The sequence below is a fragment of the Plecotus auritus genome, assembly GCF_963455305.1.
Source record: "Plecotus auritus genome assembly, chromosome: 1".
NCBI lineage: Eukaryota > Metazoa > Chordata > Mammalia > Chiroptera > Vespertilionidae > Plecotus > Plecotus auritus.
The window spans coordinates 77,907,836-77,933,590 of NC_137770.1; the positions used below are offsets into that span (position 1 = coordinate 77,907,836).

Genomic DNA, 25,755 nt, shown 5'->3' on the forward strand with positions numbered 1-25,755 from the left:
ATATTAGTTCACACAAACACTCCATCCATGCTTTTGTTCTGGCCCTCCGGTCCAGTTTAAGAACCCATTGTGGCCCTCGAGTCAAAAAGTTTGCCCACCCCTGCCCTAACCACTCCCCTGCCAGCCTGATTGATGCCTAACTGCTCCCCTGCTAGCCTTATTGCCCCTAACTGCCCTCCCCTGCAGGCCTGGTCACCCCTAACTGCCCTCCATTGTAGGCCTGGTTTCCCCCAACTGCTCTCCCCCACAGGCCTTCCCTCCCAACTGCCCTCCTTGCTGGCCCGATCGCACACAACTGCCCTCCCCTGCAGGCCTGATCCCTCCCAACTGCCCTCCCCTGCTGGCCATCTTGTGTCCACATGGGTGCAGCCATCTTGTGTTGGAGTGATAGTCAATTTGCATATTACTCTTTTATTATATAGGATAGAGGCCTGGTGCACAGGTGGGGGCCAGCTGGTTTGCCCTGAAGGGTGTCCTGGATCAGGGTGGGATTTCCCTTGGGGTGTGGGGCGGCTTGAGCGAGGGGCCTGTGGTGGTTTGCAGGCCGGCCATGCCCCCCAGTGACCCAAGCGGAGGCCCTGGTATCTGGGATTTATTTCTCTTCTATAATTAAAACTTTGTAGCCTTGAGCAGAGGCCAAGGCCAGCCAGGAAGTTTGGCTTCCTCCATCGCCGGGGAAACCCAAGCCTCCTGCTCACTCCGTGGCCGCAGCCATTTTTGTTGGGGTTTATATATCTTCTATAATTGAAGCTTTGTAGCCTTGAGCAGAGGCCTGGGCCAGCCAGGGTGTGCAGGAAGCTTGGCTTCCTCCATTACTGGGGAAACCCAAGCCTCCTGCTCACCCCCCTGCCAGCCTGATTGCCCCTTACTGCCCTCCCCTGCAGGCCTGGTTGGATTAATTTGCATACTTGCACCTGATTGGCTGGTGGGCGTGGCTTGTGGGTATAGCGGAGGTACGGTCAATTTGCATATTACTCTTTTATTAGATAGGATTATTACTGCTAGATAGGAATAGGGGTAATTATGAGCAACTTTTGATATTCTGTAATATATGTGAACAAGTAAAATTAGTGGGTATGCTTTGCTCATCGATTTTATTTGCTGTTTTATTTTCATGTTTGGCAAAAAAGAAACTTTTTTTGTACTGCAACTATACTGCAACATAAATCCAGTACACCTCTCCTTCTTGTCTTCACCTTTGAAAATCATTGGAAAGTTCCCATGCAACAGAAGGAATATAGGCAAGACAATTAAGCCTGTGATTTTCAATGGAATAGGAGCTAAGATGTCTTTTTCTTTTTGACAGGTTCAGAAAAGTCAGTGTCTAAACTGTAGTTAAATCTTGAGGCTTTTAGGCTTCCTATGCTATATTTGTTAATCTCACATATTTATTTCCTTTGTTAAAGATATTTCAGATCAGATAGAGTTATATTTTGAGAGACTAGAGCAGTATTTTTAAATAACAGTGTTTTTAAATGACCATGAAATGTTTAATATGAAAGATAGGAAATGAATATTGACATTGATGATGACTTACACTAATTTTTTAGGAGGGAATCTTTGTATTAAGCAGTTAAAAAATGTAATTATAATTATGCACAATGTTTTTGCACAAAGTCCAGGTTTTTAAGGGCTTAAAGAGCAAATACTAAAAGTACTGGTAGATAGTAATTAGATTCAGATTTTACTTCATTTTATTGATTTTATTTTTTGGCTACTGGATAAAGAATGATCATATAAGAATAAATTTCTCACCTGCCTCAAGCAGGAGTAATTAGACATAATGGAGCCTGTGTGCTCTGGGGCCATTCAACTGTGCTTCAGTAATTGCATATTTTCTAAGGTATGAAGGTTGCTTAACATATCAGGTGACAAAGCAGTTGAAGTACAGGTTATCTGTTTATCTTTTAGTTAAAGAACTATATGTACATTATAAACCAAGCGGTATTGAATGCTTTAACAAATAATGGACTCCGGTCAGAAGTGAATGCAGCTGATAGGATGGAATTATTATATCTGTGTCTAATTCATTAGCCTTACCATTTCTTGAAACCACTTATGTTCTTTGCTTCCCTTTAATCTGTTTTCTTTCACTGAAAAAGTTCAAGTTTCATTTAACATATATTTGAACAAGTAAGTATTATATTATGATAATTTATTTTTTTAATTTAATCTTTACAAATTTACAAGGTCGACTTTGTCCCACGTCCCAGATCCACATTAACGAATTAATTTTTTCCTCTAACTATATCTTCTTTTCCCCAAAGACTAGTTCTAATTGTCCTGTCCACAGTCTCCTAGGATCTAGTTTAATATTACCAAAATATTGTTCATATTAGGGATAGAATTTTTTCATTGTAGATAATCTTTTCAATAGTGAATTCTGTTGATATTTAAAATGTGGTTTAATTTATTTGTAGTTTTTCAAAGACACATCTCTTATATAAAAGCAACAGAGAATGTGTATATGTGATATAATATAAAGTCTACAAAAAAAGAAATTCATAGGGGGAAAAATACCCACAAATAAAAATGGCAATGGAGTGGCAGCAGATATCTCCAGAAAGTTTTAATATGAAAATTTTAAATTTTCTCTTTTATGTTTTCTGTATTTCCTACAATGAATAGAAATTGCTTTTTTAAACATGGGAAAAGATGGAGTGAAAATGGGACACAGAAATAACTATAATTCAGTGAGCAGAGAGTGACCAGAACAAAGACAAGAAATAGTGCCAAGGAGGCCTATTTAAAGGAACTATATATTTAGCCTGAAGTGAAGGTAGCAGGTTACTGGACCAAGGAGAACAGGGGTATTTATAGCAATCTACACCCTTTCAAAGGCTGCTGGTTCTTCCTGTGGCTTCAGAACACAGTTATAAGAGCCAGTGGAAGTTATATAGTGTAACAGGCCTTGGTTTGGTACTGGAGCTTTCTAACATTTGGATCGCTCAAATAGTGGCATAGGAGGTTACCCCAGGCCCTTATGTGAATTTCTTCAAGCTTCTACTGCATGGCCCTCGCTCTTCTTTATATAATACCCTCCTTTGTGCTGAGATACAGGAGCAAGCAGAAGTTACAGAATTGAGCTAGCTATAAGGGTGCTTTGCTTTTCAAGGGCAAGTCCGTCCTCCCATAATGGCTTCTGGCTCTGTTCTTAAAGGATGGAGGCTTGTACCATTGGATAATTTCAGACAATATGCCACTGGCTCTGAAGGCATTTCTGTAGAGGGCATTTTAGAAATGGCTTAATTAAAGGCAAATATATACTTTTGGTGACCACTTTGAAGGCAACAGCCCTTATTTGAACACATAAAAGTCCGTCTTATTACTTTATTACTTGTTAGTTTTCATTAAAATCTGATGCTTACACAAAGCATGATAATAAGAAACAAATTCAGTTATGGCTTTCAGATTCCATTTGATAAGTTAAATTTTGTTGTGTGCTTATCTTGCCATTGCCCTTTATTCTCTTGTTTTCATCTCGATTTAGGAGCACATCTTCCTCCCTACTGTTACTCTGAATCTTGTCTATAGTGAAATTTGTTTGATTGTTTTTAATTTAAAGAGGCTCTCTAACTCTGGAAGAGGTAATCCAATATTAGGAAAGAAAAGAGAAATTGTCCCTGAAACTTTATTTTCATTCCTTAGCAAGTTTTACAATTAATGACAGAAGTTTCTCTGGTGGCCTCTCCACCCAAAGACTGTGCTTATTTATTTTCCCCAGTAGTCTCATGTGACCTTGTTAAAAGCCTCATTTACTGGTTTACTTCTATCTGGTATTTTATTGACATTTCCAGATAAGTTTAATAGGATGGAGAGAAACAGTGTTCTCTTTATAGACTCTGTGGTGATTTGACCTTAGCAGGTTAACCTTATCCTGATGTTCAGGGGAGCTCTTCTTAATTAGACTCTATCACTTTCTCCATTATCACCAGGAGAGCCACTGCTCTGTAATTCTATAAATCTTAATTTGTTTTTCTTTCCTTCAGAAAAGATACCATATTAGTAAAATCGCAATATTTGGAAACAGTTGCTAGTTTTCCGGATACATTGCATATCCTCATCTGTAGCTCAGCCATTTCACACTTTATTTCCTTCAGAAACTCTCAGTTGAATACCATCTGGTCATGGTGATTTATTGCTGTGGAATTTTTCAAGTTGCTCTCTTATTTCCTCTAAGAGATTGCTCTCCGCTAGTGCCCCACTGATTTTCTCAGAAAGTGACCTTGGAATAGTCGTTTCCCGGGTATCCTCTACAGCAAAGGTCAACACCAAGTAAAACTGCATTAAACTCTGTGCTGTTTCTCATTCTCCAACTTGCTGTCCTCCCTGCAGGTCCTCAGTGTTGGGAGGAACTCATGTTACATTTTGTCTTTTTATTTTTCAAATTTACCCTTTCCTTGACAATATATTTTTGGTGTTTAATTCAGAAAAAAAATGTTGTGTTAAAAAATGTTCTAAATATTTTCAACATGTTCATTAATGTCTGGGTGGAGTTGTTTGCATGTGTTTTTTGTTTTTGTTTTTTTCTTTAAAGACTATCCACAGATTTCTCTTTTGACCTTTCAAATAATGGCACATATATCTCTCATAGTCAATGTCCTTATCTGTCTTCCAAGCACCATGAATAGTATTTTAGAGTCCCTAATTGTCACTTAAAGAGCTGTAACCATTTTTGTTTTTCTTCAGATTTTTAACATATATTTTTAAAGCCTTACTCTTTGGACTAACACTAAAAGATGCCCATTCTAATTAGAACATAAGCTTTAATTGTGCAGCCTTCCCAGGAGCTGAGTTCACTCCTACACACGCTCACCTGTGGTAAAGCCTATGTTCCATTAATAAAAGGTTTCTTAATGTGCATTCAAGTACAGTTAATTGCTGTGAGAAATATATTTCTACCTTTATACAAAGTACTTTAATACAGGATTTTTAAACTTAAAACTCAAGTATTGAAGCATCAAGAGTTGGGGCTTTTAACATTTCCAAATGTGTTGTAAATTACCTACTATCTTAAATTGAGGCGGGGGGGGGGGGGAATCAAGATTTAAATATCAAATTCCGAGTATGTGATATAATCTTTTCCTCAGATTTAAATACAAATACTACGAGCCCCACAGCGACCCATCTCTGAGTGCAGTGCCTTTTGCTCAGGCTGTAAAGGGGGAGTAACAGATTGTAACAGCAGAGGAAATAAGTACTGATTCTGTTCATTTTATTGCTAACATATCTTTTCCTTTACTAGATAAGTCAGGCTGTTAAAAAATAAGTTATGCCTATAACTATTTGGTGCTGGTATGGATATGTGCTTTGAATTTTTGAATAGATGAAGAGTCTGTGTATTTCAAAGGTATTTGTGTGGGTGTGTGTCTATGTGTGTATAAAATATTATATATTGCCTTCCAAGAAATAAATACTATATTGTTATTCTAGAAACTGTCTTTCTACCTTCATATCAACTAAATAGCTCTCATTGCCTCTATTTAAAAAAAATTAAAAATATACAAAATGCATCATTCACTAATAAAGATCTTATTTTAACACATATTGTTATAAAAGTCCTCTGTAGTAACATCCATGGCTGTGTCAGCTTACACTAAGACAACTTTCCAATGATATATAACAATTAAACTGAAAACTCCTCTGGAAAGAAAACTCCACAAGTCTTTTTTTCTATTTGTCTATTTAGTAGTAAGAATGTTTATACTCTCCAAAAAAATATTTATGTTTAGTGCCTTACTACCCATGTAACTTCATATTTGCCAGGTTGGAAAGTGAGACTTCTTATCTTAGCTGAGGGCTAACAGTTATTTATTAAAACTCCTTAGAGCAAGGATATGTTATAAAATTTGTAGGGTTTGTGCTCTAATGAATTATCTTTCAGATAGGTACTATTGTATTGGCTGATGTCTCAATTTTTTGATATGTGTATAGGTCACAGTCAGTGTAAACGTACATAAGAACCAAGTGAGCTATTGCATCTCACAGTGCAAGATCTTGTGGTATGTGTTATAATCAGGATTCTCCAGAGTCTCCTGACTCCTTTTTCTATGAAGGTATTGTTTCATAGAACAATACCTTCATAGAAAAGTCTTAAGACAGACTTTCTTCTGAATTTGATTTTATCTTTACTGGAAAAGTCTTAAGACAGACTTTCTTCTGAATTTGATTTTATCTTTACTCAAGCAGACTTCAGTTCAAGTTCTGGGTAGTTTCATTCCTGATATTTTCTTCTTCCTTTATTCAGCAATCTTTTCAGTGGAGTTTGGAAAGGAGGGGGAAATGTATTAACCAGGGACCCTCAGAGAAACATAACCATTAGGATACAAAAGAGATGTATTCTGAGGAATTGGCTCACATGATTATGACAGCTGAGGAGTCCCACAATCTACTGTTTGCAGTTTGGTGACTCGGGAAAGCCAATGGTATAATTTGGTCCAAGTTTGAAGGCCTGAGAACCAGGGGAGAAAATGATGTAAATCCCAGTCTCAACGCAGGAGATGAGATGAGATGTTCCATTTCAAGTACTGAGACAGAAAAAGAAAGGGGGGAAGCAATTTCTCCTTCCTCTGTCATTGTTCTATTCAGACCATTACTGGGTTGGATGATGCCCATCCACATTGCAGGGGGAGGGGTAATCAGAGACCACCGATTAAGATGCCAGTCTCATCAAGAAACACCCTCACAGACACACACAGAAACAATGTTTAATCTGGGCACTCCATGGCCCACTCTAATGATACATATAATTAGCCATCACAGGAAGAAAAGAAAAGAGTTAGATGCTCATGCTCTTGTAGCTCTCTTGCCCAATGACCCAATCAAATTTGCATTTTGGGCAGCTCTCTAACTACAGTGTGCATTAAAGTTTGATATTCATCAAAGTTATTTCCTGTGCTTTCTCTTCTCACTTCACATACTCTTCTTGAGTAATTTCATCTCATGTCTTCTATTTCTGTATTAATATCTCCAGCCCAACCTCTGTGCTAGGCTCTAACTCCATATACCTAATTGTCAATTAGATGTATCTTCTCAGGTTATTCACTGGCACCTCAAACATGTCTAAAATTGAATCTGCCCTTTACTTTCCTTCCCATGTTTTCTTCTGTTCTATTTTGTCTATATCTGGAATAAGTAGTGTTTGGTCCCACCATCTTTTCAATTGATCAGAATCAGAAACCTGAGAATCATCCTTACCTTTTCTCTTTCCTGTATTCCCCATGCCCAGTTCATCAGCAAGTACAATATATCCTACCTACTATATGTTGCTCTCAAATCCGTTCTCTTCCTTCCATACCTTTGCCTTGTCTATTACACCCTCTCTTGCTAACTACTGCAGCAGCCCCTTTATTTGCCTTCTTACCTTCAGTCTTGTTTACTGGCAAGGAATGATTTTTCCAAAAGTCAAATTGGATTGTCATTCATCTGCTTACAATTTCTGTCTTCTCTGTGACCTTACATTCAGGTATAAACTCTTTAAAATGAAACAAAGGGTTCTGTAGGATTTGTTTTTGTCACTTTTTTAACATCAACTTTCACCCCTGCAGACACTCCAGACTCATATCGAGGTCCTTTCAATTTTCAATACTCATCATGTTGAAAAAAACTAATAAGAAGGATTAGGAAGATATTTCTAAAATAAATATATCAAATTCATCTTTAAATCTTTTTGTTTGAAACATATCTTTTTATTCATTTTTTTAGATGTTAAACTATATGGTATTTTTAAAGGTTTAATAAAAGGACCTTTTGGGCAGTCACCAACAAGTATTGGTTATCATTAACTGCATAATTATACTTAATATGATTTATTGGTCATTCATTTCATGGATGCTATCATTTTAAAAGTGAATCCATGAAGTACCGGTGTCTCTTTTATTACTTACACTGAAGTGAAATGCTAGTTCATAGATTTCAGAAACCAGTTACATGTTGAGATGAATCCTAACACAACCTATAAGATAGATAAGCATTTAGTATTCTAATTATAGAAATGAAAAATCTGGAAACTGAAATAAAAAATTTCCCCCAATAGTCAAATTTTAAAATGTGAGCTCATTTTTACTTTAAAGATTACATAATATTTCTTATCTGTTCTTTTAAGCACAAATTTAGTCATTGTAGTTCTTAAATGCTCAATTATAATATAGTAGTGTGCTCAACTAGAGTCTGGGAACAAAAAAAAAGTTATATTTACCAACATAACCATTAGAACTTTTTAAAGTGAATCTACTTGTTCTGGTAGCCAGTGAGCCTGGAAGAAATAAGAAGGGATCATTAAGAATGTGTGCGTGTGTGTGTGTGTGTGTGTGTGTGTGTGTGTGTGTGTGAACTTCAGAATGCATGGGATATTCCATTCCTGTCTTCATTGAATTTATCAGGAATTATAGGCAGACTGGAAATTACTTCTCAGAGTGATTATACCTTTTCTAATATCACTTACTGATTTTACAGTAAAAGTCTGGGCTACAAAAGTTGAGATGTGAACACAATTCATTTTACTTGACTGTTAAAAATAGCATTATCAAACATTTTGTGATGTTTCTCTCATATCATATATTCAGCTGTCCCGAAGAAATAAACCTCCACTTGGTTTCATGACAGTAGATAATAAATTAACTGATATAATTCAGTTGAGAAGTTGAAAAATGCATTGAAAATAATGGGGCATAACATCGTAGGGCTAACATTTATTCATAGATGATGCAATTAAATAAAACAGGCATTAACTTCAAGGTCAGTCAGTAAAGTAATAAAATTGAATATTTTAATTGAATTGTAATTGCTTTCCATTGATACATGCAAGTAAAGTAAAATAGATGTCAGCTCTGCAAATTATGGTTCTTCCTTTTAATTAATTTCTTAATTCTACACAGAGTTATCCAGTGCCTAGGTCTTGTTCTGGGTTTATTCACCCACGCTGTTTCCATCAAAGAATGTCTATAAGATATGATTAAATGGTTAGATGTTAGGATTTACAGTACAATTTTTCTGCACTTTTGGGAAAATTTTGTTAGTAACTTAAGTAACTTTTTTATTTATTTGAGTTAAAATGTACTCTGAATATAACATCATCCTGGATCCTATGGATTGTATTTATTAATGTTAATATTTCTTTATATTTACCGTATATTTATGTCAATATTAGTAAATATAATCATCTCAATAATTATAAAGATTTTCATAAGAATGATAGATACATTGAGACTCACATTCTCTGACTGATTCAGGAGGTAAAGTGAACAGACTATTAGGTTTTGGTGAAGCCCAGTTTATGTCCATTCATGACCTAAGGCTTCACTAGAAAGGAGGCACCTAAATTGACTGAATCTAAAAATGAACCATCTTTTGCAAGCACAGGAATAAATTGAAATTGAGTTGCATTGGAAAAGGCCATGGACCATTGTGGCTTTTTCACAAACTTTTCAGTCTCTCAAAGGATTTTAATATAAACACAATCTTATCCCCTCTAATAAAGAGGGAATATGCAAATTGACCATCATGCCATCACAAAGATGGCACCACCCATAGCCACAAGATGGCGGCGCCCAGTCCCCTCAGCCCTGCTGGGGTCCCCCAGTTCTTTCAGCCCTGCCGGGGGAGAGGGGTGGCAGGCGTGCAATGCAGCCAGACCCACCCTCAGGCGGGTCTGGCCACTCCTTGCGCCTGCCACCGGAGCCCCATAGTCCTTTCAGCCCAGCTGGGGGCGTGGGAGGTGGCGCAGCAGGCTCACGGTGCAGCCAGACCCACCCTCAGCCCCCCAGCCATCCAGGGCCGACCCGAGGTGCAGGCAAACCTAGGATGGCTGCTGCCCAGCCGACACCCAAGGCACAAGTAAGCCTCGGATGGCGGCTGCCCAGCTGCCCAGGGCCACCCGAGGCTCAGGTAACCAGGGCCGGCCAAGGCTTTCACTGCCAGCAGTGGCAGTAGCAGAGGTGTGATGGGGGCATCGCCTTCCCCTGATCGCTGGGTCGCCTCCTGCCCCTGAGGACTCCTGGACTGTGAGAAGGGGCAGACCGGGCTGAAGGACGCCCCCCCCTCCAGTGCATGAATTTTCATGCACCATGTCTCTAATCTATATAATATAAGCCCAGTGACTCTTACGGCAGAACGATCAGAACAACCGGTCACTATGATGCGCACTGACCACCAGGGGGCATACACTCAACGCAGGAGCTGCCCCCTGGTGATTAGTGCGCTCCTACAGCTGGAGTGCTGCTCAACCAGAAGCCAGGCTCACGGCAGCACTAAGGAGTGGTGAGCCAAGTGGTAAGGAGCAAGCAAGCGGGCGGCTAGGAGTGAGGGGTCCCAGATTGCGAGAGGGATGTCTGACTGCCGGTTTAGATCCGAGGGTTCCCCGGATTGTGAGAGGGCGCAGATTGGGCTAAGGGACCCTCCCCCACCACATGAATTTCATACATCGGGCCTCTAGTATATAATAAAAATCTTCATACCACATCCCTAACTAAAATCATCCCATAATCATCCCATGTATGATATTTTCAACTGATTTAGAAGAGATCTCAGATCAGGGTGGCTTCAGGCCATTGGTTTATAAAGGACAATAGCTTGAATTGCTAGGGATCTCCATCTGAAATGCATATCATTTGGGCAGTGATCATGAGGTCTCCAATGACTTGTCATTTTTACAAAGGTGTACTTGTATGATGATCAACAAATTCATGTGGAAAAACTGTGCCCAGTGTGGCTTAAGTTTACATATTTTACTGACTCCCTTATCTAAAGGCAAGCCAAATTACTTTATCCATCATGGAATGCAGCTGTCTCTGAAATGAGATGTAACAGCTATTTCTTACCTTAATAGTTCAGAACCAGGATTTGATAACTCTACAATGAATTAAAAGATTGCAAGAAAAATTGTAAGATCATCAGTTTGATCTTCCAGTGCCCACCTGTAGACAGTGTATGCTCTTAAATTCCCTTTCATGCTTTTTAGACAGCCATTTATTTACTCCTTGGTCCTTGTAGAGAATGCAAACCATAAATTCTTAGATTCAATCATGAAAGACTTTTAAAATGATTTTAATGATGTGTAACCTAGAGCCTGAAAGCTCAGTGTTATATGTGTGGGTTGTGTGACCCATATGTATATGGGAATCAAGGAATTAAATGGAAGGGAGGCTAAAAAATGACATCTAGTTATACTGGCCTTGTATATTCATGCTTTGAGTTTTCCAAATTCTTACTCCAAACCCATGACAGAAATAGATGAATATCTGAAGGAAGAGTATGAAAGATATAGCTATGGTGGAAAACATTATAAACAATTCTGTGAACTAGAAATGAAAAGACACATTCAATAGTAAGCAGGACTGGAGCTGTGGGATATAATATAAAGCTTCAGGAAGCAAACAGGTGGGAGATCATAATCCTGTGGGGAAATAGACTGAAAGTGCCCCATATGTGGGAGAACCTCAAAGAGATAAAGAAAAACATAAGAAAAAGCAATCAATTAGAAAAATAAATCACCCAGAAAGAAACAGCAACCGTGTGATGTTCAAATAACTAACTAGAAATTTGGGGAATGAAACATTTAAAAATCTCAGTGGAAAGAATAAATTCTAGAGGAGCTAAGTCAGAGGGAATGAGTGAAGCAGAAAAAAGTAATTCACCCAAAAGGCGGAGGGACGGGGGGGACAAAATGAAAAAGCAGTTTAAAAATATGGAGCATATTGGGAAATATTTGTATATTAGATTTTTCAGAAAAAAGTATTTGAAGAATGTGAAAGCCGCAACCTGCACAGCTAGGGTTCAGGACCTGGAGAAGAGCCACACACAAATGAAGAGACTATACAAAAAATATTAATTTGGAAATCATGGGGGGCTGGGCGGAGAACCCCTCTCTAGTGGAAGGGCCTCTCTGGTGCCCAGGCCCTGTTAGCTTTTTATTCAATTTTAAATACACATCTTGCCCTTAGGCAGGCAATCCAGTAGCAGACAGACTATCTTAAAGGTCATTAAATATTAGTAAAGATTTACTTTGAGACTATTAGGTCAGGAAATTGCTTGAGCCACCATTGTCTTGACAGAACAATCAGTGCATAGCTTTTGCCCTTGCCAAAGCTCAAGGTCCATCAGCCTTCTGGGTTCCCTGTTTGCACTTTCATGATAGTGTAGACAATGGATAGCTTCTAAGAAAGGGCAAAAAATAGTATTTGCAGAAATAATAGTTGAAAATATTCTAGGCTTAAAGAAAGAAGTTTTGTGATTGAAAGTGCATATCAGGTGCTGTGCAATAAAAATAGCATAAATCTCATTAGGAACAACTAATGCTTGAAGGTGTAATATTTTATAACTAAACTACTATATAATGGTGAGTATGAAATAGGACATTATCAGACATGACAAAACTAGGAGAGTTTACCACTCACAGATTTTCAGTGAAAACTAAAGAATAGACTTCAGGTGAGAAATAGACTCAATTCCAGGAGAAAATAATGAAAATGGAGAGCACAGACATTGTAAAATATGTTGGTTAGCTTAATTTTTCTTGCACAAAATGATGGAACTAAAATTTAACACAATAATAACTAAAATTGAGGAGCTTAATGTCTAGTTAAAACATAATCATTTCTCTTGGTCAAAGGGATGCTAAACATAAATTCTTAGATTTATATTCTAAGAGCCATAAATTTTTAGATAATACATCTAGACTAAAATACTGTAGCTTTGAATATATGTTAAAAATTACAAGTGCTTACTAAAAGAGTAGAAATATAATATACGCTTCCTAATCATTAGAGAAAATAGACAAAAATCCTTTTTAATCCAATCTGAGGCAAAAATTAGCAAAGAAAAAAATACAAAACTTAATGTAACAGAAAACCTACAATAAGATGATAGAAACAGGTCCAGACATATAATGTAAAATAGTTCATCTCAGTTCTTTAGAGTAGTGTTTATAATAGGATACATTTTTAAAAATCCAATTGTATGCAGTTTATAAGAACCTAAAACAAATACAAATTTGAGAATAAATAATGGGAAATTATTAGCAAAGGAAAGCTGGTGTTGTAATGTTGACAAATAGAATCTATATATATAAAAGCCTAAGCTACCGCTCGACTATTAGACCATTCGACCAGTAGCTATGACATGCACTGACCACCAGGGAGCAGACACAGGCATGGAACAGACTGATGAATCTCAGAAGGAAGAGGGGAGAGAGGAGAGCAGGAAGAGATTAACCAAAGATCTTATATGCATACTAGAGGCCTGGTGCCTGGATTCGTGCACCAGTGGGGTCCCTTGGCCTGGCCTGCGGGGATTGGGCCAAAACCGGCAGTCTGACATCCCCTGAGGGGTCCCAGATTGCAAGAGGGTACACGCCAGGCCGAGGTACACTACCGGTGCATGAATCTGTGCACCGCGCCTCTAGTATAAGATAAAAATCACATATGAAAGGTCAGTCACTCCTTCTTGATAAAAGGAATAGTCCCAACAAGAGTATTAGAAATTATGAATTTGTATACACATATCAATATAGTTGTCAATTAAAGCAAAACTGACAGAATTATAAGAGATTATTAAAACCAAAATCATAATGGAAGATTTTACCACCTTTTATTAGAAACTGATGACTTATGGAAACCAAATTATAATAAGGCCATAGAAGGTTTGAAATGCAGAATTAAAAATTGTGATTATGGTTTTGTATGCTTGGGTACAGAATCTTGCTTTCAACAGATAAAGAACACATTTTTCAAGCACAAATGGAACATTCATAAAATTCAACTATGTTCTGAATCACAAAGGAACTTTACTAAATTTTGTAAAATTGTCACAATAAAGACTACAGTCTTGATTACAATGCAGTCAAATTAGGAAACAACACAAAATAGTGAAAATAAACAAACATATTTTGTCACAAGAGTAATCCTACATGACTCAGTAATAATGACAAAATATTGAAAACTGAATGATAATAAACGTGCCACTTTTTGCATCTTCTGGGCTGCAGCTAAATTGGGATTTAAATTCTTCTTTTTAAAAATAAGAAATGTGTAAATATAAATGACTCGAGAAACCAGAAATAAAGGAGCTGTTGAATGAACACAAAACAGGAAAGGAAATGATAAAAGTAAGAATATAATTTTCAAAATTAAAATGGGAGAAAACATTGAAAACAATACAAATAGCTGGCACTTTGATGAGACCCCGAAACTGTTAAATACATGACAAGATCTATCAATAAAAGACCAATCACCAATAAAGTATTTTGCAATAAGAAAATTAATAAAACAAATGACAAACCCTAGGAAAAAAAAACACTGTTGATAAGCACAGGACTAATGGCCTTGGTTTAGAAGTGTTTCAATATTATTACCAAAGGATGGATAGTCAATTAGAAAAATGGTCAAAGAATATGAACAATAAATTTACAGTAAAAAAAAAAAGATTATAAATCTGGCCATAAATGTCTGAAAAACATATTCAACCTCAATCATACAAAAGTAAAGATATACAAATAAAAATACTAATGAGACAAATACCAATATTTTTATCAGAATGGCAAAAGTTTTAAATTTAATAAGATTTGGAATTGGTGAAAATATTGGGGAATGCATCTTGGTAGATATGGACAAAGTGTTTATAAAATTTGTTCATGTTCTAATAAGCATATTTAACAAATATAATGATTAAAACAATAAACAAATCTTAACAAGTGATGTACAGATAGAAACATCCTTAACCCAGCATAGAAAAAAGCATAGTATGGTATTAAAAGCTTGGACTCCACACCCAGACTGCCTGGGTTTGAATCCTGATTTTATTTCTTGGTAGTGGATGACTTCAGAGAGTCACTGAACTTCTCCATGCCTCAATTTTCTCCTATGTTAAATGAGGACCATAATAGTACCTTCTTATTGGGTTGTTTTGAGAATTCAATTAGTTAATATTTATAGAGCACTTAAAACAGTGCCTTGTACATAGTAAGTACTAGATAATTTGTTTTCTTAAATAAATAAATTTCACAAGGAAATTTCTAACAGCCTTTAGGTTAATTAGCAAACTGTATCTTGCCTATCCTATATAATAATCCTATATAATAAAAGGGTAATATACAAATTGACCATAACGGCGGAATGACCAGAACAACCACTCTACCAGTCACTATGAGGTGCACTGACCACCTCTCGGTACCTTTCCCCAGCTGGCAGGCTCCCATTGCCCGATGGTGAACAGGGAATCAGGGCTGGGTGGAGGAGATGTGGGCAGCACCAGGCCAAGGCCCCCACCCCGCTGGTCGTCCCACACTGGAGGGCGACCTGTGGCAGGGATCGGGCCAGCGAGCGGGCAGGAACAGCTGACCTCTCAGTTCCAACCCCTGTCCCACCGGCCGGCAGGCTCCGATCGCCCCATGGCAAATGGGGAACCAGGGATGGGTGACAGCGGGGGGTGGGCTGGCTGTCAGCAGCCGGGGAAGATGGCCCTGATCGCAGGCCAGCCCTAGGGACCGTACCCGCACTTGAATTTCATGCACTGGGCCTCTAGTCTAAGATAAAGATAACTAGAAATTGTAGCCTTCAGAATTATAGGTTCTTTAAAAAGTCTGTTACTAGCCAATTAACCATGTCTAGTAGATTAAACAGACACTTGTATATTGCACTGGTAATACTGAAATAGTGTAAAGTAAATTGTAGGTGACATGACATAGACTTACATATGAATGCCAACTCTGTGTTTGACAGAGGCGGCATGTACATCAGTACCTCAGTAGGGGAGGGATTCCATAAACAGTAGTTATTATCCATGAACAAGAGAGACAGTTATAATACTCCATATATGATAGCTAAAAGTAAATTCTACTTGGATTAAAGATTGAAATGTGTATAGCAACATTTTAAAACCGAAAAGGAAATATAAAAGACTAACATTATGACCTTGGTCAGGGAAAGGATAACATCTCTATGTGATGTTTTAATAAAGATCAAGCCACCTTGAACATTGGTCCCAGGCTGAATCTGATTATTCAAATTCATTGATTCGACTGTAAAGAACTATTTAAACATGAAGTTTATTATGACTTGAAGCAAAATGGGGAGGAAAACGATGAAGTAGTCTTTTTGTTGCAGAAAATAATCCTTGGGCAGGTGTGTTTGACACTAAATTATTTCGAAGAGCCATAATTTCTTCCTGTGTTTATAGATTCAGTGGAATTTTGACTATCTCCCAATTCAATCCCTTTCTTTCTTATAGTTGGTTTTACTGATTGGGCTTTACTTCTGGATGAATCCTGTATATCAGGGTCTGGGGACGAATAGCCTTTTGCCACTTTCTTCTGTTGCCTGGTTGGCTTATTTTTCATTTTTAGGACATTAACCATGGAGTGCAATGTTTCACTTTGGTCTGGATAGCACCATCTTTTTCTAGCTGTATCATACCATTAAGTGAGTCCCATGGTCAAGTATCTGCAAACTTGTAATGCCATTCTCCCGTGTGTTGATCAAGTTCTAGTAACTTATAGGTCCACTCTATTTTTGTTTTCCAATCTCTGGCAGATTGTCTTTGAGCTTCCTCTGAAACTTACTTCTGTAGAGTAGCTGTGGTTTGGTCTTTTGCATTTATGGCTCTAGAGACTGGCTGCCAGAGTTTCACTACTTCAGTCTCCCTACTCTTCCAGTTTTACAATGTGCCTTATTAATCTCCATTGCTTAAGATCTAGTGTTAGGTGCCAGAAAACCTCTGAATTATCAGTCTTTTTGTCATTCATAAAAACTTCACTATCCCAATGACCTTCCAGGGTAGCTAAGACTTCCTTTCCCAGTTTAAGTTTCTCTAATATCTGATTAGCAAAGGCACTCACTATTACCTAGAAATGGCTTTAGTTTAAATTCAAGTATTGCACAGTATCTAGTTTTTTGACATGTAATATTGACTGTTCCACCAAGCTCCTGTGTCACTGTACATAAATAATTCCTTTACAGTGAGCATATGGCATTATTATTGCATAATCTGCACCTCTATTCAAGAAAGTTAATTGTGCTTCTGCATCTAATATTGCAGTACTAACATAAAAGGCAGGTGGTGGTGGGACACCTGTTCAGCAGTATAAAATGTTTTGCTGTTTGTTCTGAACGAATCCACAAATGACTGAAAGTCTCACCAAGTGTTTGATTATAAGGTTTCTTCAATCCCTTTGGCCTTTTATAGAATCCTGACAAATACCATTTCACTACTTTCTTCAAACAGAAATAAGGATTTTCTTCAAGAGCAGCCTCAGTAGGAAATCTGCATGACAGTAGTCATATGAAAGTTTATTCAGAAAAGAATGTAGGACAAAATAAATGTAGGACAGGTTCATGCCAGGACGGACTTGTCTCAGCAGTGCCCAGATAAGGCTTTGGTTTTCTTCAGACACAGTTGCTATTTGAGAGACCTCCCCTCCCCTCCGAGTCTCTCATGGCTCTGCTCAGTGTAGGACCCGGTCTCCTTTAAAGGCTCAAGAGGCTCAAGTTCGATATATGTGTCATCTTGCCTTCTGATGTATCAGTGTCACTTTCTTCGCTTTTCCCCATCACCTCATTGTCAGGCTCATCATGCTTTTGGTCATTTTCTTTATTGGATTTATCAGAATACATATCTTGGTCCTCAAAATGCTGCTGTTCAGCCCTAACAGGTTTGGCTCAGTGGATAGAGTGACGGCCTGCGGACTGAAAGGTCCCAGGTTCTATTCTGGTCAAGGGCATGTACCTTGGTTGCGGGCACATCCCCAGTAGGAGGTGTGCAGGAGGCAGCTGATCGATGTTTCTCTCTCATCGATGTTTCTGACTCTCTATCCCTCTCCCTTCCTCTCTGTAAAAAATCAATAAAATATATTTTAAAAAAAAGCTGTTGTTCAATTTCATTATTATTTAACTAGAGGTTGTTGCCACTGTGGAGATTGTTAGCATGTAATAAACGATACAAAGTCACATGTGTGCTCTCTGATGAAATGCTCAATTCATGTTCCTTTCTTTCCCTGGTCATTGTATGTTTAAGAAGACTAGGACATTTCAAAGCCAACTCCAAAACATCCGTTCAGCACCTTCCATCTGACTCCCAAAGTAGATCAGATGATCCTGCTAGGTAAGGGCTGAGTTATGGATCCAACTTCCTCACCTTTTGGACCCTTTACCGCCCAAATAGACTGCTCCAAAGGATGAAAAAGTTTGAAACAAAAGCCATCCCTTTTTTTTTTGATGGATGCTCAACGATTTCACAGGCATTCAGAAGGACTGTTCCTACCTATTGACCATTTTGGGGGGCTTTATAAATCAGTAGCACCCGGGTTTCAACACACACCAACCTTGGTCCAGCTCTTTAAAGGTCCACGAATCTTCAGCCAATCAGCCATAACAGTAACAGAAGGGTCTGTGACTGTACTGAGTGACTCCTTCACGGCTCTTTTCTTATCGGGAACTTTTTTTTCCCACCTTGAGATATTCTTGTTTAGGGAGCTTGCTTGAAGCTGAACTGCCCTTCTCCAACTCATTTTGAAGTTTAGATTCAGACTTGCTTTTGACATAGAAAGAGAAGAAGCATTTTTATTTTGAGAAATATCTTCCTTTCCTCTTTCAAAATCCTGACTATGAGGACTTGCTGGACTTAAAAAATTACTCATACAAATCTTTGGTTGGGTTGGATAAACTTCTTTCCCCTGGCACTGACTCATCTTTCCTGGAGTCAGAAGTTGAGATTCTTCACTGTTTGCTACCACAGTTGTGGCCCGACGACATCTTTGCTATCACTAAGAAGCATCTCTTAAACTTCAACAACTTATGAATGTGGCAAGATCAAAGTCCAGTCAGCTTCTCCATCTGCCGAACCTACCCCCATAGTGAAAGAAGATAAGATTATACTTCTCTTTCCATAATAATGTTAGCCATCCTGTGAATCTGGAAATCCAGTGTGGAACCCCTGAATTGGAGGGGCATTGGGAGTCCATTCTTCTGATGCCCTGCATGCGTCTGGTCAGAGCCCAGGCCCAGGGCTCAGTATCACCACTGTGGAGGGACTGCAGGCTCCAACCTCCAGTAGGGGTGGGGCGGGAACTCCAGCCCTCACCTCCCCTCTGTTTGTCCTGTATTAGTGGTGGCTGCTGCCACAAAAGCCACTGGTTCAACATCTTTAGGAGACTATGCATGTGCTATTGATACATAATGATTTTTCAGAGTTGTCTCTGTCTTTACTTGGAAAATACATTGTCACAGAAGTGGTCATCAAAGTGAAATATTAATTTGATGGTACAACTATTTGTGTTTATATGCTACTAGTGGCCCGGTGCATGGACTCGTGCACATTGAAAGGAAATTAAATTAAAAGAAATATTTTAATATTGCTACTCACCCTTTCTATATAGTAGAAGTGTCATAGATGGAAGAAAATTAGTAAAATGTATATGAAAATAATATATAAATTGATTAATATATAAATAATAATAACATGATATAACAACAAAGACATGACATAAAAACAACAAAAACCTGTTTTAAAAACAACAGTGATAAAAACAATGACTGATAAATTGATTAAACTTATTCTAATATCTCCCTGTATACCGCATTAAGAGTAAAAACACTTTCAGAGTGCTTGACTAATTTCCCTTGTGATGAAGTATTTACAACTTTAATATCGCATGCTCTTCGAATTCTAGAGAAAGCAACATATAACTGACCATGTCCAAAAATGGGTTCGGGTAGGAATACGTATTCCTACTCTGTCTAGAGTTTGTCCTTGTGATATATTAATAGTCATCGCAAATGCTGGCATCACAGGAAACTGTCTTCGAATTAATTTAAATGGGAGGCCAGTGTCAGATGGGGACAAATCAATTCTTGGAATCAGAACAATCTCTCCTTCCACAGATCTTGTGAATACTTCAGTTTCGAGAAACACATGTGTGCCATTGGTGCCAGCAAGAGCTTTCTATGTATTGCGCATGTGCGAGTCAACGTTTATTTTTAAATTGCCAGTGCGCGTCATATGTACCAGCCGGTCAGGCAGACGTACGGTCGGTCACTTAGCCTTTTAGTATATATATAGATTATTAAGTGAATTAACTAGATAAGCCTACCAGTCTACCACTCTTCTATTTTCTATTTATTCTCTAAGTAAGGTGTTTGAAGTTCAGATAAAATAGGTATGAATCAGAAAATTCTCAGTTGTCCATGAGTTAAAAAATAAAATTAAAAATATATAGACAACTTGTAAAACTTAACACCAAACAAACAAACAATCCAATCAAAAAGTGGGCAAAGGACCTGAAAATACACCACTCCCAAAAAGATATACAAACAGCCAATAGATATATGAAAAAATATTCAATCTCACTGGCAATTAGGGAAATGCAAGTCAAAGTTACAAATGAGATACTATCTTACACCTGTTAGAGTGGCCAGTATCAACAAAACAAGCAATAACAAATGTTGGGGAGGTTGTGGAAAAAAGGGAAATCTCATTCACTGCTGGTGGGAATGCAGACTGGTATAACTACTATGGAAAGCATCTGGCAATTCCTCAAAAAATTAAGAATAGAGCTTCCATATGACTCAGCAATCCCTCTCCTGGATAGATAACCAAAAAACTCAAAATCATGAATTCGCAAAGATATATGCACCCCTATATTCATTGTAGCATTATTCACGGTGGTCAAAACATGGAAATAACCAAAGTGTCCTGTGATAAAGGACTGGATAAAGAGGATGTGAGATATATATATATGAATACTACTCAGCCATAAGCAAGGATGAAATAGCATCCTTTGCAACAACATGGATGGACCTTGAGAACATTATGCTAAGTGAAATAAGTCAGATAGAAAAAGCTAAGAACCATGTTTTCATCCATGTGGGATATAAAACTGAAACTTATGAACAGAAACAATAGAGTGGTAGTTGTCAGAGGGAAAGGGGTGGGGAGAGTAGGGGGTCCTAATATGAGGTGACAAGAGAAGATTTGACTCTGAGTGGTGGGCACACGGTGCAATATACAGATCTTGTAACATAGAAATCCACACATGAAACATATGTTCATGTTGACCAATGTCACCCTAATCAATTTAATAAATACAATTTAAAATATAAATAATAGTAGAGAAGAGGAATAAAAATTAAATTAAATTATCAATGATTTAAATTTTATATCTTTGAAATGATACTTGTTTTTGTCTGTCCTAATTACATACAATTCCTAAAAAAAAGAAAAAAAATTGAAACTGCATCTGGTAGTTGACACAATGCAATTGAAATGAATTGGAAGAAAACATTTTTCAGGAACAAGAAAAACAGTTATCAAAAGGGAATAAGAAAGTAAATATTAGCAAAGTACATTTTATTTTAGGGTCAATTTAAAATTCACACATACTGGTTTCCAAGTGAAGAGGGGTTGAGGGAAGGGGATGTGTCTTTAAACTTTTACTCAGACATTTATTTTAAAAATTTAAACTTTCTTGACAGGTTTAAGTCCAGATAAGCATCTTGGAAAAACCCTGGATCAAATGGAGCCTCATCTCTTAGAGGTAAGAATTTATACTACGTGTTTCTCAAAATGTAGGCATCTAAAGGGTGGAAAAATAGTGCTGTTATAATTATGAAATCAAATTTAATCTAGAAAAACTCAGATATATTCATGATACGTTTTTATGAAAACCTTAAAGTTCTAATGGGTATGAAAATGTCTAAAATTATAGAAATTATTACCAGCTTGTTGGCATAAGACTTAGGCCCTAAGTAAAAAAGTAAGCTGTATATAAAAAGAAATTCTTCTATCAGAAAGTTTACTTTTATTGACATGGACATGTTAGGCTATACAGAAAGTCCTTCACTTCTAAAGTATCTGATAATCTTTGTGATTAGATGTTTATTCATCAGAAATGTGAGTAGAAACTTCCTTTAAAGAATATCTAATTTAACCTCTTCTCTTTTACCAATTAGAAAATTAATTTACAGAGTGGTAAAGAAGTTTCCCAAGATTTCAAGTTACAATTGCTTAGCCCTTATTGTTGTCAAATCCTAAATGTGTTCTAAACATTAAAGAAAGACTCAGTTATTTTCACTCTTTTTTTTAACTGTGTTATACAGAGGTGGGTAAAAGTAGGTTTTTAGTTGTGAGTATGCAAAACACAGGATTTATTTTTGTATTATTATTTATTAATTATTATATTATTTATTTGTACTACAACTATAAACCTACTTTTTCCCACCCTGTATTTTACTAGAGTTTTGGGGCAAATGTTATGAATAGTATGATAGTATTTCATGAACTAGGATAGTATAATTATTAGAGTTTTTTATTCCACAATCATGATGGAAAAAAGAAAATCACCCTATTTTTATGAAAGAACTTTTATGAACTCCTTTAATGTTATCATTTTCCCTCCCATACTCTTAATTCATCAGCATTGTTAATACCATTGCTGTGATGTGAACTGTCGGCAGTTACACTCTTCATTAACTTTATGGCTTTCACATTTTCTTTGAGTTATTTATATTTGATTATTTTGTAGTTTATCAATATGTACCAAATACTTAGAAATTCCTAAGATGTTAATTCATTCTTTCTTTCATTAAGCATTATTAAGGACCTAATATGTTCTAGGCAAATAGTAAAGATTAAAATAAAAATGAAATGATTATATAATTATGACAAATTATATTTGATTTCTAGACAAGTTGGTGTTCATTTATTTAAGTCTATCTAATGGGCATGGATACTTTCCATGCCCCTCTGATTAGACTCTTCCTAAGGCGATTTGCTTTATGGCCAGCATTGTATCTATGTTCACATCTCTAAACAAGCACTAGGAAATTCTAAAACAGTGATCAAGTATATCATCTTCTGGTTCCTCAATATCAACAACACACTTGAGGCCCTGTTTTCTAGACTTCTCTGAGAGTATGCCTTCTTGAAACTGTCATCCATTGGCTTCTATGATGCCATTCACTCCTAAAACCTTTTGAGTACTTCCTTAGCTTACTTTTGGGGCTTACCATATATATTTCACCCCTTATATGTTGTGGTTCCATCCATAGCCTTTCTCCTGTGGTGATGTTAAATATCCCCAGGACTTCAACTGCGAATTTTATTCTTATGCCAATTAAGTCTGTTCTTCCATTTCTTCATATGCTCCAGGCATGTGTTAGCACCTTCCTGTCTTAGATGTCCTCAAGCACCTCAACATTGACTGCAGAACTGAACATTTCTTTCCTGGCAGTGAGGGGTCCTGTTGTCTACTCATTTGTCTAAGCTAGTGGTCAGCAAACTGTGGCTCGCGAGTTTGGGGCAAATGTTTGGGCCAGGAGAAGAAACAAGATGGCGGCATAGGTAAACACCTAAACTGCTGCCTCGCACAACAATTTCAAAACTACAACTAAAAGACAGAACGGACACCATCCAGAACCACAGGAAAGCTGGCTGAGTGAAAATTCTACAACTAGAAGGAAGAGAAAAGCTCACAGAGAATTGGAGGTACGGCAAAGGGTCTTTGTGCGCGCAGAGAGGAAGGGCGGCTGAGAGCCTGGCTGACTTTCTCTGGCGGAAGAGGGAAGGAAGCCCCCGACCGCACTGAACCCCAGTTCTGACTGCAGTGAACCCCAGTTCCAGGCGAGCCCCTGGGGACCCACGCTCTTACGGGGGGGGAGTCTGGACTCTCGGGCGGAGACTCGGGAGCCGGGGAAGGCGGAGGACTGAAAGCGTGCATGCACGCCAGTGCGCACAAAGGCTGCGGAGGTTGCCACAGGCTTTCCCTACTGGAAGGGAGTCAGAGGCTCCTGACGGCACTGAGCCCCAGTTCTGACTGCAGTGAACCCCAGTTCCAGGCGAGCCCCTGGGGACCCACGCTCTTGTGGGGGGAGTCTGGACTCTCGGGCGGAGACTCGAGCTGGGGAAGGCGGAGGACTGAAAGCGCACATGCGCGCAAGGGCAAGGCTGACAGGAAGCCAAGGCTGAGACTCCACCCCATCCAAGCTGAGCACAGAGGCTATTGCAATTTGGCAAGTCTAATCCTATAAGGCTGTCTCCAGCACCGAACTTCTTCCAGCATAGACACAGCTGATCCTTACAGCCAACTGGCCTGGAGGTCAATTCTTCCCAGTGATACCAACAACAATCAAGACTTAATTACAACAAGGCTGTACACACAGTCCACAAAGGGGTGCACCAGGAGTGTCCACCTCAGGTTAACTGGGGAGGCAGACCCACTGGGCCATATTGGAAACCTAGCACACAAATCTACCTTACCAACTCAGGGAAGCAGTGAAAATGCGGCGTCAAAGAATCAGATCACAAACGAAAGAAATGGAGGAAAACAAACGACTGGATATAGAATTCAAAACCACGGTTATAAGGCTTTTTAAGAATGTCCTAGAAAAGGCCGATAAATATAACGAGACCCTCGAAGATATGAAAAAGGACCAACTAGAAATTAAACATACACTGACTGAAATAAAAAATATTATACAGAGACCCAAAAACAGACAAGAGGAACACAAAAATCAAGTCAAAGAATTGAATTACAAAGAAGCAAAAAACACTCAACCGAAAAAGCAAAAAGCAAAAAAAAAAAAATCCAAAAAGTTGAAGATAATGTAAGAAGACTCTGGGACAACTTCAAGCGTACCAACATCAGAATTATGGGGGTGCCAGAAGAAGAGAGAGAGCAAGATACTGAAAATCTATTTGAAGAAATAATGACCGAAAACTTCCCCCACCTGGGGAAAGAAATATACTTACAAGTCCAGGAAGCCCACAGAACCCCAAACAAAAGGAATCCAAAGAGGACCACATCAAGACACATCATAATTAAAATGCCAAGAGCAAAAGACAAAGAGAGAATATTAAAAGCAGCAAGAGAAAAACAGTTAGTTACCTACAAGGGAGCACCCATACGACTGTCAGCTGACTTTTCAACAGAAACTATGCAGGCCAGACGGGAGTGGCAAGAAATTTTCAATGTGATGAATAGCAAGAACCTACAACCAAGATTACTCTACCCAGCAAAGCTATCATTCAGAATTGAAGGGCAGATAAAGAGTTTCACAGACAAGAAAAAGCTAAAGGAGTTCATCACCACCAAACCAGTATTATATGAAATGCTGAAAGGTATTCTTAAAGAAGAGGAAGAAGAAAAAAGTAAAGATAAAAATTATGAACAACAAATACATATCTATCAACAAGTGAACCTAAAAATCAAGTGAATTAAAAACCTGAGGGACAGAATAATCTGGTGAATATAATAGAATCAGGGGCATAGAAAGGGAGTGGACTGATAATTCTCAGGGGGAAAGGGGTATGGGGGGTTCATGAAGAGACTGGACAAAAATCATACACCTATGGATGAGGACAGTGGGGGGGAGGTAAGGGCAGAGGTGGGGTGGGAAATGGGTGGAGGGGAGCTATGGGGGGAAAAAAGGAGAAATAATTGTAATAATCTGAATAAAGATTTATTAAAAAAAAAAAATGTTTGGGCCAAACTCTGTTGACTCATGAGTTTGCCGACCTCTGGGATAGGGGCTTAATCACAAGGAACAACAACAGCCTGAAATTGGAATCGAGAGTCTAGGTCAGTGGTCGGCAAACTCATGAATCAACAGAGCAGCAAATCGCGGCTTGCGAGCCGCAGTTTGCCAACCACTGGTCTAAGCCAAAAAAAGTGAATTGTAATAAATGATTTCACATATTCCATTATTTATTATCTAAAGGCCTGGTGCATGAATTTATGCACTGTGCGTTCCCTCAGTCTGGCTGATGATTGGG

The 25,755-nt window shown here is 38.1% G+C and overlaps 1 protein-coding gene and 1 pseudogene across 4 annotated transcripts in view; one reads left to right on the top strand and one right to left on the bottom strand.

The window, feature by feature from the left end:
* The window catches only part of DPH6 (diphthamine biosynthesis 6), a gene marked incomplete at its 3' end in the record, with an annotated part of 271,055 nt that overhangs the window by 109,582 nt on the left and 135,718 nt on the right, over positions 1-25,755 (top strand). For all 3 annotated transcript variants that reach the window (XR_013959609.1, XM_080651060.1, XM_080651061.1), the window contains exon 6: positions 21,459-21,520. Coding sequence is in view for 2 of the 3 variants with exons in the window: in XM_080651060.1 (XP_080507186.1) it covers positions 21,459-21,520 (62 nt within the window). The remainder of the gene's footprint in view (positions 1-21,458; positions 21,521-25,755) is intronic.
* LOC308238726 (oxysterol-binding protein-related protein 8-like) lies at positions 16,023-18,840 on the bottom strand (annotated as a pseudogene). Its single transcript has 2 exons — positions 17,882-18,840; positions 16,023-17,634 (listed from the first exon to the last, which is right to left on the bottom strand). The product of its transcript is annotated as an oxysterol-binding protein-related protein 8-like (transcript).